The sequence below is a fragment of the Dasypus novemcinctus genome, chromosome 21 (assembly GCF_030445035.2).
Source record: "Dasypus novemcinctus isolate mDasNov1 chromosome 21, mDasNov1.1.hap2, whole genome shotgun sequence".
NCBI classification, from domain to species: Eukaryota; Metazoa; Chordata; class Mammalia; order Cingulata; family Dasypodidae; genus Dasypus; species Dasypus novemcinctus.
This window is the reverse complement of record NC_080693.1, coordinates 29,010,215-29,028,313: the sequence shown is the minus strand read 5'-3', so window position 1 is coordinate 29,028,313 and position 18,099 is coordinate 29,010,215. Positions and strand designations below refer to the sequence as shown.

The following is an 18,099-nucleotide window of genomic DNA, read 5'->3' as shown; positions in this document are numbered from 1 at the left end:
GACCAAGTGTTTGAGTTTCTCAGTTTACATTCTGTTCCTGCAGAATGAGAGAGAAGCTGGTTAGGCCAGATTCTGCATCTGCCCAGAGGAAAACCCAGACTCTCCCAGGAAACAAACTGAAACCTGAACTTCAGGGCATGTAGAAGATACGAGGAGCACAGAGTGGCATGCGAGAGAGGGCAGCCATTCTATATATACAGGAGAGCAGTTCCCCACATGTCAGAATACAGAAAGTGGAGATCAGGGAACATCGGGTTAGAGCACCATGGGCAGAGCCTCCAGAGGAGGCCGGAAGATAAGGAAATCAATGCAGAGCAGATGGGAAAGCTCCTAGGGCAAGATCTAATGGATCAGGAATATATGCAGAAGAACTGAAAGCATGGACTCAAACATATTTGCACACCAGTGTTCATCGATGTAATATTCACAATTGCTAAAAGATGGAAACAGCCTAATGCATTCATCAGCCACTGAATGCATAAACAAAATGTGATATAGACCTTCGATGGAATACTATTCAGCTGTAAGAAGAAATTAACTTGGGATGCTTATGACAACATGGATGAATCCTGAGGAAATTACGTTGAGTGAAATAAGCCAGACACAAAGGGACGAATATTGTACGGTCTCACTAATGTGAACTAAATACAATGAATAAACTTAAGAGAGTTAAACTATAGAATATAGCTTAGTAGGAGACAGAATATGGGTTGAAAAGGGGGAGCTGATGCTGAATGTATGTAGAATGCTTAATAAGTTCAATTATAAATATGTGGAAATGGATAGAGTTGATGGTTTCGCATTATAGTGGGTATGACTAAAACTACTAATTTATACATGTGATTGTGGCTGAAATGGGTAGTCTTGGGAGGTTAATGTTAATTGAAAAACTGCTAGAGGATAGTATAATGTAGTGATTTCAGTGGTAGATGAGATTGTGGTTAATAATACAGAAGAATGTCCCACGGGAAGCAGATTTGCCCACCAGACGGGAGGTCCAAGGTAAAAACCCAGGGCCTCCTGACCTCTGTGGAGCTGGCCCACACACAGTACTGATGCGCACAAGGAGTGCTGTTGCCACACAGGGGTGTCCCCACATAGGGAAGCCCCATATGCAAGGAGTGCACCCTTAAGGAGAGCTGCCCCACGCAAGAATACAAGCGGACACAGAAGAACACGCAGCGAATAGACACGGAGAGCAGACAACTGGGCGGGGGGGGGGAGAGAAATAAAGTTTAAAAAGGAAAAAACAAATATTGAATATGAAAAAAAAGAATGTCTATTACAGGATAAGAATATGATGATTCGTGGGAAAAATATAACTAATGTAATTTTATAGACTATAGTAAATAATGTATTTTTTTATAGCAAAGGCAAAGAAGGTACTATGTCAATGCTAAAGGTCAAAGAAAAAATAGAAAAAAAAGTGGGATTTAGTTTTATGAGATGTGAATATGATCAACTTTTTTTTTTTTCATCATTAACAAGGAGACCCTGGTCATGTCATTTCACCAATCTGTGCTCATTTGGTCATCTTTCAGAACACTGGAGAAACAATTTAGTTTGTTTTTTTGGTTTAAATAAGATAAATGTGCCTGGACAGGATTTTTTAGAGTAATGCTTCCATAATTTGTTAAGCTGCCCTTTGTCTGTTATTTGTTTTTTGAAGTTGAAATAAAGTTTAAAAAAAAAAGATTTAATGGATCAGGGAGAGCTGCACCAGGCAAGGGAGGCCCCCCCGAGGAGATGGGGGCAGGTAAAGGTAGACAGGCTGGAGAGTCAGGTAGACTTCTTTGAGGCAGAAGGCGGGGGGAGAGTCAAAGGGCTCCAGGAGGCCATTTGAGAAACTGAAGGCAGAATATTAACAGGGATGTTTCCATACAGACCGCTCCCAGATCTCCTCTCAGGCTGCAGGAACCCCAGAGGCGGTCAAGTTGGGAAGACCTGAGCACTGTCCACTGAGGCTGCACGTAGAGACCACGGCATAGGCCTCCTAGCTGATCTGACCCAGCTTGACCCCTGGTTCACCTGCCATGTGGTGGGGTTATGCAGATGCAGCAGGCTGCCGCCCTTCCTAGATCCAAGCTGCTCCAGGCCAGCTCTGAGCTTGTCCATCCCTGTGTCCCCATGAGGAGTGATCCCTGTCAGTCCTGGAGAGCTGACACTTGTCGAATAAAAATGGCTTAGGGTCAGTTGGTGCCATTAGCCCTTGGACTCTCATCCCAGGACACAAAATGGAATTGTTAGTTTTATGGGTTCACAGATATTCGACCACAGTTTTAATAACTTTTTGAAGAAGAAAAAACAAAACCTACTAGCCAAGAAAACTGCATTCTTTCTATCTGTTAACCACATTGCAGGAAGCAGTTGAAGAGGGAAAAATTCAGGTCTTTGTCCATTTCCTCAGAGTGGGCCCTTACACAACCCAATTAGCTGCTCTGAGCCTGTTTCTCCATCTACCAATGAAAGATAAGGATACTCTTCTCTGAGGTTGTGATGCACAGCCTGTGAGGTCACAGGTATGAAGTGAAAGTCCGTTATGAGCTGTCCTGTGCCACACTTCCCGTTGGCATATTGTCCACCTGACACAGTTGATTGAGCTTTAACAACTTCTCTTGCTGTTTATTTTCTTTCCTAGTTCTTTGAAATTGAAGAACATGATAAGGAATTGGCTGCTTATTTTCATCCTTTTTCCCCTGAAGTTTGTGGAGAAATGTGGTAAGTTTAGAAATGGGTCATCAACTTTGCAGAGGGAAATGGTGACCACGGAGTGCGTAGACTGATCTCTTGTAGCCAGGGGTTTACGACTGTCCAGATCACTGCAGATGCCACCTGCCCCTTGGCCAGACACTGGCCTGATGGAACAGACAGAAGCCCAGGAGGTTTACAAGGAGCCAGATGGCTCCACAAATAACTGCCTTCTGCTCCAGGATTTTGGGTCACCAAAATCAGCACTTGGTTCCTAGAAGTCAGACTGTGGAGCCCCAAAATCTGGGGTGGTCCTTATAAAGAAAGGCTAATACCCTGCCCTTGGACCTCACAGCATGCGTTGCGGGTCCTGGGAGATGCTGCAGAGGCTGGCGAGGTGACGAACCTCGGTGGCCTGATCTGCCACCCATACATCCCAGGGGGATCCCCTGGTAAGATGAGAAAACTCAGGATGCAGCAGCTGAAGCAGAGCTAGGGCCACAAAGAACACAAGTCGGTTGTCGAGAAATACATCAGGATTTCCCATCTGGTGAGGCCTGTCCTTGAAGCAGGCCCCTTGCAGGCCCACATCATTCCAGCAGTTCTCCCACTGCCCAAAACATTTCTGGAATTCCTTCTGAAAAGAGCTGTGTCTAGCTCTCCAAGAATGCCAGGGGCCTATTATTTTTATCATGGGCTTGGCTATTGCCAAAAAGCTAATATAACTTTAAATCTCTGGCTGGAGATTTTCAAATGATCCTTATATAAACAACACAAATCCTGTGGGAGTTTCCCAAGAAGTTATCGGCCTCTTGAATCTCAGAGTAGACACAGTTATTTGATCAGTTCTACTGGGTTTGTTAGACAATCTGGTCAGGTTACTTTGCAGTCACATCTTGTGGATAAGCAATTTTCAAGAAAGGAAGGGTCCTTCAGACCTTTGAGAAAGACTCTAGCATTTCTCAGTTGAGCTTGTGCCGCAGGTCACCTGGGGGTACCTGTTAAAAAAAAAAACAAATAACATAGATACCAGAGTCCCACTCCAGGCCTGCTGGATCATATTCTCCAGGACTGAGGCCCAAGTGTGTATGCATCTGTGTGTTTGGGTATTTGTGCCACATCCAAGTTCGCGTTACAACTTCCATTAGTAATTCTAACGTACTCCCCTGGGAGAGAACCACATATCCAGCCACTGCCCTGCTTCTGCGGAAGGAAAACTCTGAGGCCCAGAGAGGGTAGAACTCTTGCCTAAAGTCAGAACTAGAAAGTAACAAAGCTGGGACCAGCACATAGCTATATCACCTTGCCTCCTTCCCTGGAATGTCTTTAAAGAAGAGAGGAAGCTACCATAAAATCACATAACTGGGATTGGGTTTCTAACCCCGTTCTACCATGCTCTCTTCTCTTTGCTTTGAGGAGAAATCACTGAGGACTGTAGATGAGGTGTTGGCCTTCTGAGTACTTTGTCCTGACTGCTTTCAGTGGAACCTTGAGGAAGGGTGGCCTAGTGGCCTAGTGGCCGGCAAGAACCTGGGCTCGGAAGCACACAGGCCTGGGTTTGAACCCTGCCTCCACCATGTCCCAGGTGTGGGCAAGACACTCTCCCTCTTGGGAGCTTCTGTTTCCTTGTATCTAAAATAGGAATAATAATACCCACCTCTCTAGAAAAGGGGAGTTGTCAGTAGAGCAGCGTGGCTGGCCTGGGGCGGGGTACAGAGTGGGAGGTATAGTTAAAAAGAGCAGAGCCTCTTTGGGGAAACTGGGGTGCTCTCGTGATTCATTTGGTGATTCTCACATGGTCCACAGAGACGCCTAACCTAGAGCAAACTTTAAAATGTCCTTTCTCATGATCGTACCTCCTAAAAACCTTCCATCTTGGGCTAAAAACACCCTGCAATTAAGGCATAGTGATAATAATAATAACTAACAATTATTATACTTAGTCCTTACTGATTACCAGACTGTGTAGAAAGTGTTAATTTCACAGTAACCCACAAGATAGGTCTTGTTATTCTCCCCATTTTTCAGGTGAGGAAAATGAGGCTCAGAGAAGTTAAGTACCTTCCCCATGGTCACACAGCTAGGAAGTATTGGAGCCAGGATACAACTTGTGACTTCAGAGCTCTGTCTCAGCTACTGAGTGAGCTGTCTTGGGTGGTAATAAATGAAGGGAAGTCAAAGTTCCCTGATATGGTTCTTTAATTTAAAAATGCAAAGACTCTGGAAAGTGTGAAGGCCTTGTCGCTCTCCCACATATGCTGACCTTTGTCCCAGCAGAGGCATCACTTTCGCAGACAGCATCCCACATTCCTGGCCTGGCTGCCGTCTTGTCAGGCATGTGGAGACAGGAACTTGCTTATCAAATGCGGGCCTCTGCTTATTAGGTAAAATTTAACAGGCAGGGTCCAATAAGTCCAACATTTGTCCGGCTGAGCAACCCAAGACAGAACCTCAGATTAGTATCAGAGCAGTCAGTATGGAATAAGAAGGAACTGCCACCAGGTCCTGAGTCTGCACATAAGGGAGGGGGTATCCTCTTCTTCTCTGAGCAGCTTGACCTCTGCTAGGGCCCGGGTGGGAATGTCTACCCATCCAGACAGAGGCAGCCAGATCTAGGGAAGACCGGAGACCCTGAACTGTAGGAGCCTAGACATCTGCAGCTCCAGGGGACAGAGCCTCCATCTGCACACACACGCACAGGGTGAAGGCAGCAGAGGCATGGTCTGCTGGGCCCCCGTAGCAGAGCCAGACCTGTGGGGGCAGGTTCCAGGGAGGCAATTCCCTCGGAGGAGATGGGGTCACCGTCCCTGGAGATGTCCAGGCAGAGGAAGAGAACTTGCTGGGTTGGGGTATTGAGGAGGGGAATCAGAGTAAACGTTGAATCAGGTCGTCTTAATTTCCTTTCCAATCTGAGCATCTAAAACCTCACATCTCCATTCCTCATGTTCTGCCTTTGAGGGGTCTGGGTAGGGGGAGACTTGGGCTCTGCCTGCAGCCTCTACTCTTGGAAGAACCATTTTCATCAACGTTGAGCACAAGATTCGTGATCATGCTCTCCAGCCTGCACATACCGAGTCAGGGTTTGAGGCCAGGGAGGTGAGCTGGGCCAGTGGAGCATGTGCTGGGAGCCTGAGGTTGGACAGGGATGTGGGCTGCCCAAACAAACACAGGAAGAGGTGAGAGCGGCTCATTCGGCCGTGCTCTGTGGCCAAGTTGCTTCTCAGTACTTCCCAGACCTCCCCAGGGGGCCTATTTGTCTAAACATCATAATGCTGAGAAAAAACTCCTGAGAGTGGAAGGATGTGTACTGTTCACCATTCTTCCCTTGGTGCCTTAATGTATTCGGCCTCAGGAAGGCACTCAGTGAATGGACTGAGTTAGGTAGTAAGGGAACCCAAGGGGATTCTTTAGAACAGGTGAAAGTCCTTGTTTTCCTGTCTCAGATCATGACTCAAATTCCTTGCAACACGTTTTGGGACCCAGGGTTCTCAAATATTTCTGAGTAACTCAACCACAGACCCTCAGATCCAGTCAGAAGGAGGGGGAGAAGGAAACATTTTCTGCTCGGGCCTGTGCCCTCCCCTGGCTCCATCTCTGGCAGCATAAGAGGAAAGAACAGAATGAGGCCTTGGGATTCCAGTCCCATCACTTAACCTCTCAGAACCTCCATGTCTCCACCTAGAACTAGGGGTCATCAAGAATCAGAACTCAAATTTAGATGCAGGGGCCCTCATCCCACTTTCTCCTGTGAGCCTGAATTCTCTGACCTAATCACTCATCATTGATTTGGGTCCTGCCAGAGTCAACCATCAACCTCACTGTTCCTCCTGTTGTGAAGCTGGAAAATGGCAGCTCAACCAATGTCAACATCACTCTTCGGTAAGTTCCCAGGCCCAGCTCTGTGCTCAGCCCCACTGTCATTCCATGACCTGCTCGGGGCTGAATCCCTGGCTGTCTGGTCACATTTCAAGTGGAATGCTCTTGGCCTCTTATCTATAAGCCCAGCCATAGAAAGAGAAGTACTGGCTGTAGGTAGAGGTCCCAAAGTAGGACCCCCCCACACCCCTCACTGAATCTTTGTTTCTGCTGGGAGGAGGAGGAAGGGAGTCTTCTTCCCCAGCCTCAGGCAAGAAGAGTCCACAAGTGACCTTCAAAGTGGCCCTTTCCAAGACTGCCTATTTAGAGCCTTGAAGGTCAGGGGGCAAGGAGCTAAGCTGCTGACCAGCATTTGTGAGGTTGTATAGGGAGCCCGAAGCAGAAGTGACACATCAGGTGGATCCCAGTCACACAACTCTCATGCTTAGTCTTGGTCCAGTCTTCCTTGTGGATATCTGGTTCAGGCCTGAGGGTCCCGACCTAGTCCAGACTATGCCAAGAGCCTGCCTCTGCCTTCTGTATCCACAGCTGCCTTTGCCCTACTCTTGCCTCCCAGCCATGAGGATTCCCTTAGATGAAGATTTAGAACCTGTCCTTTTCTCTGGACCACTCTCCCCCTTTCTCACTTCTCCTGGGACCACAGGAGGTCTGATCTCAAACCAGAACTTTGGTACCTAGGCCCCCTTCAGGCCTGCCCTTCCATTCCCAGCTCCCGCCTGCCATCTTTACACCTGGTAAATCTTACAAGTCATCCTCTTACCACCACTCTCTCTCCCCTCTTTAGAACCCTGGAGTGACTTTCCTCTGCCTTCCAAATTAACTCCAGGCTCTAAACCTGGATTGGGATCCTCACATGTTCCACTCCCAGCCTGCATGTCTGCCATATCCAATTGGACAGGGACACCCTGCTCCCTTCTCATGCCCTGCCTGGAGTGCCTTCACCTTAGTTGGTCAAATCCTGATCTTCCTGCAAATCTCTGCTCAGATCTGAGCTCCTCTGGGCAACCTTTCCCATCAGTGCAGGATGCCGGGGCCCTTCCCACCCTGGACACCTCATTTGGCATTTACAGCCAATTTCCACTCTTCCCCTGTCCTCACCTTTCCCCTACCTGACATCTCTACCTGATAAAGATAGAAACACCTGACCAGCAGGTACTCTGCCCTTCTAGCCCTCGGGGTCAAGCACACAACTTTCCCTAACCCTAATTGCTTGAGGAATGACAGCCCCAGGTGAAGTCCAGAGGGTTGGTTGAGATCTCCCAATGACCAACTTCTTAGTAATCCAGCTCTTGTCTTCCATAGGCATCCGTTAAATGCAACCTTGGTGATCACTTTTGAAATCACATTTCGTTCAAAAAACATTACTATCCTTGAGCTCCCTGATGAAGTAAGTAATGAATCTGACTGATGAATAGAGAAATGCTGGGTAACAAAAAACACATCTCCATTTAAGAGTTTGTGGGAATAAGCCACCTTATCTTTAGACCATGAGGCTGCCCCTGTTCCATCATTCTAGAAGTCTGATTTTTTACCTGTTGGCCTTTTTGGGGATAGACATTTTATGCTTTTTCCATGTAGGTGGAATTGGTAAGACAGCCTTAAGAAATATGAGTAAAAATGGTTTTAAAAACGCTGGAGAAATTTTCTAAAGCCTTGCTGTGCAAAGGGCATTCCATGGGCCAACCGCATTGGGCTTCCTTGAAAACGTTTTAGAAATGCAGAATCTTGGGCTCCATCTCAGACTTACTGATTCAAAATCTGCATATTAGCAGGAGCCCCAGGCAACTAGTGGCTGCCTTAAAGCTTGAGAAGCACTGTTGAGACACCTGGCTGGGGTGTCATTGCTAAAACCCAGAACCAGAGGCTGGTATCACAGTGATAACCATTCCTGGCCCTTATACATGTATCTATTTCTGTGTCCCTTGCTTCTTCTTCACCAAGGATGCCAGCCAGTTACTGTTCAACAGGATGTAATCCATAAATAGGGAAGGCACCAACCCAGAGGGTAAATAAGGGTTAAAACAAATAGACGAATCCAGGGATGAGATTGATACTCGTGAGGCACTTTAAGTGCCTGTGTGTTATTAAGTGCCTGTATAGCGATGGGCTACACGTTAGCTTGGCGCTCTCTAGCAAGCATGATCTGTCACGACAGTTTGGGAATCTGTGATCTTGACAATAAAGCACTGGGAAGCGGATGTGGCTCAAGTGATTGAGCTCCTGCCTACCACATGGGAGATCCCAGATTTGGTTCCCAGTGCCTCCTGGAGAAGACCAGCACACAACAAACAGACACAGCTAATGCAAACAACGAGGGGATGAGGAGAAATAAATAAGTAATGTCTTTAAAAAATAATAAAAAAGCACTGCTAAGAGAGAAGTTTCAGAGTATCCCCTGAAGGAACCCATACATCATTAGCAAGGCCATTTCTCATAACTTCCCACACTCCTGCCTAAGGATATACAGCCAGAGCACAGGGCAAGAAAGTCACTTGGCTGTAGCACTCAGCTCTCTTGAGGTCTGGCTTGATCCATAGATCACAATTAGATTCTCAGGGAAATGGACACTGATCCATTAGGGCCAAACATCTAAGTGAAAGAATCATCTTTTAAAATTTGGTAAAAGTCAAACAACAGTAAGTAGAAGAAACCTGGCAAAAGAGCCTGAGCCATATGAGTCCATGTCTGTACAGTGCAGCACAAACAGAACTTATCTATGATGTTAGGGTAGCAGTTATCTTTGGGGATCAGGTATGACTGGGAGGGAGCCGAACAGGGCTTCTGGGGTGCTGGAAATGTTCCGTTTCTTGATCTGGGTGCTGGTCATATTCAGTGTGTGAGCATTGCATTAGTCTGTGATATGTGTACTTTGCTGCTTAAAGGCTAATAGTCCAATTTTAAAACACTTTTTTTTTAATAATCAGAGGCAGGTCCATTTATAGGATGACCTATATGGGTACCCGCCTACCTTTCCAGACTCAGGCTTTACTGCCCCTTCTCCCCCGCCCCCCCACCCCCAATCCAGCTCTAACTGCTCCTGTCCACTCCCTAACCTTTGGTTAGAACTCAGGGGCCAGGCAGCTCAGGAGCCTGACATGAGGCACCTCACCCAGACATGTCCCAGTTTCCTCATTCATAGAAATAGGGTTAATAATGTCTGCATGAGAGGGTTGTGAGGATTAAAAGGCAACAGCAAGCACAAAGTGTCCAGGATTACACCTGGCACCTAGAAAGCACACAGTGAGAGGTAGTGATAGTTAAGATTGCATTCTGCCTCCTATCGGTCATTTTTTCCCTGCCTGGTTCCAGAAGGGATTTAGTTGCCATTTACAAATAATGCAAACGATATTTCAAGGAAAAACTTCCTAATTTAAAAAACTAGGTGAGAGGAAAACAAAACAGCAGAGGTACCTTGCAAAATGCAGACTGTACGTTGGACTCTAGGCTTGGCAGCAGCCACTTACACCATTTCAGCTGTTCTGGCAAAGCCCCTGATTCTGAGGCTAAGACCAAAAGACAGTGTTTCAAGCGTCCTCATAAAGAAGCCTTGAAACCTAATGAAGAGCATTCTCTGAGAATGAGTTGCATGGGTGGGCGTTCCCTTAATATCACACAGTATAGTAGAGGGTGGGGCCAGAGCATTCTCTAGGGAACAGATGGGGTCAGGTGGCACAGTTGTTCTGTAGAGGTGTCCTCCAGCTCCCTGCCCCCATGGGAGAACTGGACTATCAGGGGGAGTGATTGGCAGACAGGCCTCCAAGTACTCTTCCTTGGAGCAGAGCTTTTAATAAATATTGGGCAGACATGTAGTTCATTATCCCCATTTTACAGATAAGCAAACAGATCAGAGAGGGGGAATAATTTGCATAGTGGCTTCACCAGGAGGGAGCCATCCCACCTTCCATTGGAATCAAGGCCATTGTTCTGCACAGAAATTAACACAGAGATGGCGGGGAGGCAGACTTGACTTGGTGGGTCGGACCATTGTTTCCCTTCTTGGTCAGCCAGCTCCGTGAAGACAGGGAGCCCGTCTGAGCTGTCCCTCCATTCCGTAGTGCAAAGCCTGGGGCTGGGGGCTGGGCATTCGGAGGGGCCGTCTGTGTGTGGCACCCAACTGAACTGAGTCTCCCTAATAGGTCGTGGTGCCTCCCGGAGTGACAAATTCCTCTTTTCAAGTGACGTCTCAAAATGTTGGACAACTTACCATTTATCTGCATGGAAATCATTCCACACAGCCTGGGTAGGCTGGCCTCGGCCCAGGGGGGCATTCTGTGATAAGAAGGGAGGCAGTGGGGTGGGGGACACTTCTTTCAGAAGTCTAGCCTCAACTCATCCTTGTCCCCAAATCCCTTTCTAGCCCAAGAATACGCTTCTTGGTGATCCACAGCAACACCGTGAGCATCATAAACCAGGTGATCGGCTGGATCTACTTTGTGGCCTGGTCCGTCTCCTTCTATCCTCAGGTGATCAAGAACTGGAGGCGGAAAAGGTAACAGGCTGAGCTTGGTGTGCGGATCCCTTTGGGGCTGGTGAGCCCCGGGCGTCCCAGCGTGGTTGCCTGCAGCTGCTCCTCAGGCTTCCCTCCTCTGCCGCTCCCGTCCCGGCCTGAAGGCTGTCGCCAAGAGCCTGGGGTAGGACATCGGTGCTGGGCGTTTGGTCCCTCACCCCGTGAAAGCAGCAAAACGGCGTCCAGGCCGGGTGGGAGGTTTGCCCTGACTCTGCTCTGCCCTTCGCCCTTCTGGTCCAGAAAGAAGAATTGTCAAATCATGCGGTGGTGCCAGACTTATCCTTTAGCCTTAGAGATTAAGCAGCCCCGGCCCTTTTAAAGACAGAATGGGCCCACTGAGCCCCTCAGACCTCAGGCGGGCATGCAGGCCAAGCCTACCTGGTGGCTGGGGTGGTTGGTAGCCCTGCGGTGCCAGGTACCAATTCATAGGCACTTCTTCACCATGAGAGGCATCTCTCCAAAGGAAGAGGATTTTCCTGTGAACTTGCCCTCAGCCTGTGGGGATGGAGTGCCACAGCAGCCCAGGGGAGGGCGGCCTCTCCTGGGGCTTCCCCTGCTTCGGTCCTTACCCCACGGACCTGTCGGGGCACGGGGCTGCCTCACCTGTGCCCCCTGGGTCTCCTCCTCACTGCCCGGGGTATTTCCCGTGGGAGGCTCTCCACTCACTCACTCCTGTTTGTCATCTGCTTGTGCAGTTCAGTCATTTGGGGGGATCGTTGGCACGGTCAGCCCTGAGGGTACTGGTGACCCACAGCATGGCGCCCAGGCTGCCTGCCCACCTGATGTGCAGACATCCCCCTTTCAGTCGACCCCTCCCAGGGCCCAGAGAGCAGAGCCCCCCGGCCTGGTGTCTGCTCCTGACACAGCCTCTCCCCCCAGCCACTCTGTCACATGGACACTTTCCTGACAGCCGTTTCTGAGCTACCTGAAACTATGGGAAGGGGAAGCGGAGAGCTGGGGGTTTCCTTCAGGGACCACCGGGGAAAGTGGGTTAGAAAGTGGTGGCCTCAAAGGGGCTGGTAAGGGGCAGTTTCAGTAGGAGGGCCGGAACTGGCTCATTCTCAGCCCCAAGAGCCTGGTAATCCCGAGAATATTGTGTCCTCTCAATATATACTTGTTGAGTTTGTGAATGTGCCCACCTGGCCAAGGCAGGGTCCCCTGTGGCCAGGGCTTCCACAGCCTGTTGATAAAAGCAGAAAGTGGCCCTTCTGGCTAAAGTGGCAAAAAGGCGTTCCCGTCCCCCGCAGTTAGGTCTGCATCTTTGTGCAGCCGGGACAGGAGCTCTACTGCAGTCACCTAGCCACGTGGGCCTCCGAGGGGGCTGCTGCCTGGGAGCCATGAGGGAGAGGCTCCCTTTCTGCAGCAAAACCTCGGAGAGGGGTAGGGAAGGTGAGAAGGAGGGCACTGAGAGGGCACTGAGGGAGGCAGGTGGCGACCGTTGTGGTGTCAGAGGGGCGTGAGGACAGTGCCCTCCTCGGGGACCAGCCCTCCTTCCCCGTGCGCTCTCCCCGTCCCGTTCCCCCCACCCCGGCCTCACCTGCCTGCCTGACCCCTCCCCCAGCGTCGTTGGCCTGAGCTTCGACTTCGTGGCCCTGAACCTGACGGGGTTTGTAGCCTACAGTGTGTTCAACGTCGGCCTCCTCTGGGTGCCCTACATCAAGGTAATGCGCTGCCCGCCCACCGCAGTCACCCACGCAGGCCCATGGCCTGCTTGCCCCTCACCACCCCGTTTCTCCACCCCCAAACAGGAGCAGTTTTTCATCCAGCACCCCAACGGCGTGATCCCCGTGGACAGCAACGACGTCTTCTTCAGCCTGCACGCGGTCGTCCTCACCCTCGTTGTCATCGTGCAGTGCTTCCTGTACGAGGTGAGAGGGGCCCCTCCACAGGCTGCTGGGCTGCCCTGTGCCTCCCACCACCCACCCACACCTGCCGTGTTCCAGAAGACACCGAGACCCTCAGAAAGGAAGTGTGCTCGTGCCTTCACTACTTACGTGCCAGTGCCAGATAATACGGCAGGCCCTACCAGGGGCACAGGGGGCCCCATACGAGTCCAAGCCCTCGGGGTCCTCCCAGTCTGGGGTGAGGGACACAGAGAGAGGCAGTAAGGACCCAGCAGTCTGAGCCGTGCTGGACGGGGAAGCTCAGGCAGCGCGTGGAGTCAGAGTGGAGGCCCTAAACCCAGCCAGGGAGGAGTAAATGGTGAACTGCCAAGATGCAGTCCACAGATGAGTTACTTTCCCCTGGAGATAAAGAAGAAGCAGGGAGTGGTGCCCTCCCCTTTGAGGCGCTATGGGCAGCTGGGTGTGCCTGGGGTCCAGGGGGCCAGTGGGGAGCAGACTCAGGAGAGGCGTGAGGAGCGCTGAGTGGCAGCACTCGCCAACGGAGAGCACGGGGCCGGGGAAGGTCAGGGCTGGGTTTTCCGGAGAGAGCTGATGTGGCCAGCTTTGCCTTCACCTCCTACAGCTGCACCACCTACCTCGGGGGGTCCCTCACACACACCAGGTCAGCCAGGGCTGTTTGCCCCCCATCTCATGCACCCTCGGGCTTTCCTTACCCTTGGCTGTGAGGCCTCCTTCCCAATGAACTCTGAGCAGGCACCCAGTTCTGCAGAGTGGGAGCAGAGAGTAGATGTTCTTGCCATTCTGGACGTACCTGGGAAGTCCAAGGTGGACTGAGCTGGACACCCTGGAGAGTAAAACGGGTGTGACCAGCACTGGGGACATAACCCCACCCGCTGGGGGCCCGGTGGCTCAGGCCAGCCCAGCCATTGACTCACTCTGTACCCCAGCCAGAGCCCATCTGGCTCTGCAATTGTCCTCCCCCCCTGCATTTCCTCGGCCACAGGGCCAGAGCTGGCCTCCCCTACATGGGCAGCCTCAGGGCCAGTGCTCACCCTCCATGCTCTCCCCTTCAGCCCACCCACCCCCAGCAATCCCCTGCCTGAGACCCTGCAGTGGCTCTGTCACCCCAGGCTCTCTGTGCCCCCTGCCCCTCACTCTCATCCTCAGAAAGGCAACCAGCGTGTGTCTCGGCCTGCCATCGGCTTCCTGGTGCTGCTGTGGCTCTTTGCTCTCATCACCATGATTGTGGCTGCAGTCGGAGCGACCACGTGGCTGCAGTTCCTCTTCTGCTTCTCCTACATCAAGCTCGCGGTCACGCTGGTCAAGTATTTTCCCCAGGTACCTCCAGAGCCTTCCTCATTTTCCATGTCCAGTAGCATGAGAGGGGTGAGGCACAGACCCCCGGCTCTGCTCCTAAGGGCAGCTCCTGGCTGGCAGGGGAGGTGAGCCCAGCAGGAGCAGCACTGAGCAGAAAGCCCACCATGGCCACCAGCTCGTCCCTGGCTCCTGGAATCCCGTGAGGGAGTCAGGAGACTTCTGACCTCACACTCAGCGCTGAGCGTGGTGTTTTAGTTTCCCAACTGCGATAACAAATGCCGTGCGATGGATTGGCTTAACAACAGGAATGTCTAGGCTCATGGTTTCAGAGGCTAGAAGACTTGCTTCCTTCCAGGGTCAGTATCTTCTGGCCAGCAATCTTGGAGGTCCTTTGACTTTTCCATCCCATGGCAATGGACACGGCAGTGTCTTCTCCTTTTCCTTCTGAGTTCCATTGACTTCCAGCTTCTTGCTTCTGCCATGGCTTCTCTCTGTGACCTTCTCTACAGGGGCTCCAGTAATAGGATTAAGACCCAGTCTGATTTGGTTGGGCCATGCCTTAACTGAAGCAGCCCCAGCAAAAGGGCCTATTTACAATGGGTTCACACCCTCAGGAATGGAGTAAGATTAAGAACCTGTTTTTGGGAGTACATAGCTGCAAGCCAGCATGTCATTCCCCTTCTCCATTTTAGGCCTTCCTCAAGCCTTCAGTTCTGCTCCTGCCACTGCCCCTGTCACCACCCCTGACACCGCTTACAAGTAGCAACAGGATAAGCAGGGGAGACTGGAGAGAGCTCACCACTGACTGCATCCTTCACTCCGTGCTGAGATGCCTTCCTGGGGGTCCCCTCCAGGGGCCTCCTTGTGGGCCAAGGGCCCCTAGAGGCTCCTCAGACAGTCCTATCAGATCCAGGCTCTTAGAACCAAACACTTCCTCCCTGCGGCTGGCATCTGCATACGAAACACCAGTGGTCTAGGATGAGGTCAAATATCAACTAGCTGCCAACTGCAGACTTCCACCCCTTCATCCAGGGCCTCATCTCACTCACCCCACTTCGAATGGAAAGGCCACTTTTCAGCTTCCCCAGCCCTGGGAACTTTGGGTTGTGTGGGCTCTGAGGAAGAGAGCATTTTGACTGGGGGATGAGGCCGATATCTTGGAGGACATAGAAACAGAGACAGATCCTTAAGGATGAGTGAGCATTCATTGCTTGGCCAATGGGAGGGCCACAAAGGCACAGGCAGAAGGTGGGGAGGCGGCAAGGAGGCCTTGGCTGGCTGAGCAGCGCCAGGAATGTTGAGGCTGGGAAAGTAGGCCCGGTCCCAGGGGCTGGGGAGGAAGGCTTGAGTTGGGAAGGTCTTGAGGGAAGTGGGGTGCAGGGAGGCTTGGGGCTGGGAACCCTGGGAGGCTGGAATAACTGGGAACTGGAGAGGTGGCAGTGAGTGTGGAAGAGGGCAGGAGAGAATCTCAGGACAAAGAAAGGGCCCTGACCCTGGCTGACTAGGAGAGGACCTAAAGAGGCCGAGGCAAGGCAGAAGGCAGTGCTGGCCAGAGGAGCCCGGGGGTTCTGTGGTCTTGGAGGAAGGATGTGGTAGGGGCAGCCAGAAGAGTGGGGAGGTCCAGGGTTACCACCCACGAGACCTGGGGAGCCTAAGATAGCAGGGGCGCCCAGCCCGAGCTGAGGGGCTCTCAACTCCTCTCTACGAGGACACTAAGGCTGGGGAGAAGTCAAAGAACCCGCCTAAAGGTGACACAGCTCTGGTGATGGAGCTGGAATTCCAAGGCAGGCAGTCTGACTCCCAGCCCATGTTCTTCAAAACAGTAAGTCCAGCTGAGCCTGGGGAGAACCTTCACTGGAGGCGAAAAAACCATTTGCTGGAAAGCCAGGATAAAGCTTTGTACTAGGATGAAGAAGGATGAGGAAACTCAAGAAGGCAGTGCCATCTCCGTCTGTTGGAGTTGTGAGGTGCAGGGAGGCGATGAGGGAGGGCTCTTTGCTGTGCTTGCAGATGAGACCCCAGGCCAGTCCAAGCTGTTTCCCTTGACCAAGGCTCGTCACAACCCAAAGGTCATCGCATTCCTTGATCCAAGGCCCAGGCACGTGAGTGGAGGAGGAATTAGAGCCACTCTTGTTTGGAGTGAAGGTCACAAGGCTCATGAGGCAGCTGCCCAGCCCCCTCACCATCCTCCATCCGTCTTGTCTACCCACCCCAGGTCTACATGAACTTTTACTACAAAAGCACTGAGGGCTGGAGCATCGGCAATGTGCTCTTGGACTTCACTGGGGGCAGCTTCAGCCTCCTCCAGATGTTCTTCCAGTCCTACAATAATGGTGAGTCAGCCAGCAGGTCACCTGCTGGCCACCAGGTGGGCTGGGGGTGCTGGCCAGGGCCAGCCTTCCTGGGACCCCAACCTAGACCACGCAAGCCTGGGAATCCAAGCTGACCCAGACCCCAAGGTGACAGTCAGCTAAGGGGTCTTTGCAGCTACAACTGGAGGATTTGTGATTCCCTGGGCAGTGAAGGAACCCTCTCCAACCCCCCATCACCCTACCATGCTCCAGCTGCTTTAGGGCTGCCAATCTAAAACCAGTTCCCTCTCCTCTGGATGTTAACAGACCAGTGGACACTGATCTTCGGGGACCCAACCAAGTTTGGACTCGGCTCTTCTCCATCTTCTTCGATATCGTCTTCTTCATCCAGCACTTCTGTCTTGTACAGAAAGAGACCAGGGTATGAACAGCTGGACTAGCACCCAGGACCCTGGGCACTGGTTGGGGAAGGCTACAGCCCAGCAGAGGCTAGAGAAGTGGTCTGGAGTGCAAGGCTATCCTTTTGATTTCTACCAGATCAGAAATTAATCTGAGCTCCACAGAGAAAATGTGGCATTGGTGTGGGAAGGGTGGCCATGGTGGCTGCTGGGTGCGGGGAATGGGAGGAAGAGATGAGATGGGGAGGCATTTCGGGACTTGGAGTTGTCCTGGGTGCTGCTTCATGGACAATTACAGGACATTGTAGATCCCCCCAGGGCCCACTGGATGGAACGTGGGAGAGTGTGGGCTATGATGTGGACCACTGACTATGAGGTGTACCAATGCCCAGAGATGTACTTACCAGGGTGCAATGGATGTGTCATGATGATGGGAGAGAGTGTTGCTGTGGGGGGAGTGGGGGGTGGGGGCGGTGGGGTTGAATGGGACTTCATATTTTTTTAATGTAATTTTTAAAAAATAAATAAATAATAAAAAAAAAAGAAAGGGGAAGTTTATGATTGTGCCATTAGAAGGAAACTAGAGAATGAACTTGGCACTATATAACATAATGAATCCAGTTGTGGATGATGAATGTAGTCAATAATACAAATATGAGTGTTCTTTAATGAACTATAATAAATGTATGCCACTCATATGTGGTGCTAATAATAGGGTGTTATAGGGGAACAATACAAATAATGCAAATTCTGACTATAGTTAACAGTAATATTGTAATATTTTCATCAACTGTAACAAATGTACCTTAACAATGCTAAAGAACATTAATAGAAGAAATAAAGAGTATGGTATCCTTCTTTTTGGGGTAATGGGAAAAAAAGCCTCTCTATTTTTTTGTAACATTTATGTAGTCTAAGTATCTTTTTTTTTAATTTAAAAGTATATTTAAAAAAATAAACACTGTAATGGGTATTGGGGATACCCAAATAAGGAACAGAGAAGATACAGTTTGAGTGCTGAACTCCTGTTTTTCACTGAATAGCTACTAACACCTGAAGGCATTCAGTTTGGGAAATGTTACTGAAAACATTTGGGAAAAGCTAAAGTTCCAACAATATGCTCTACTCTCCTATTTCTTCACCTCTGCCTGGTGAGA

General features: G+C 50.6%; 1 protein-coding gene and 1 long non-coding RNA gene across 2 annotated transcripts; one reads left to right on the top strand and one right to left on the bottom strand.

The window, feature by feature from the left end:
• Positions 1 to 1,675: 1,675 nt before the first annotated feature.
• On the bottom strand, positions 1,676 to 14,087 carry LOC131275012 (uncharacterized). The gene is made up of 2 exons (XR_009182371.1): positions 13,629 to 14,087; positions 1,676 to 3,686 (listed from the first exon to the last, which is right to left on the bottom strand). It is a non-coding gene; the product is annotated as an uncharacterized lncRNA (long non-coding RNA).
• LOC131275011 (cystinosin-like) lies at positions 2,643 to 17,055 on the top strand. The gene is given in 12 exon segments (XM_058283757.2): positions 2,643 to 2,718; positions 6,489 to 6,567; positions 7,867 to 7,951; positions 10,701 to 10,804; positions 10,922 to 11,053; positions 12,633 to 12,732; positions 12,820 to 12,939; positions 14,083 to 14,253; positions 16,448 to 16,565; positions 16,851 to 16,895; positions 16,898 to 16,941; positions 16,943 to 17,055. Coding segments are annotated over 12 exon segments (1,101 nt in total). The 5' UTR covers positions 2,643 to 2,657; the 3' UTR covers positions 16,985 to 17,055.
• Positions 17,056 to 18,099: the final 1,044 nt, after the last annotated feature.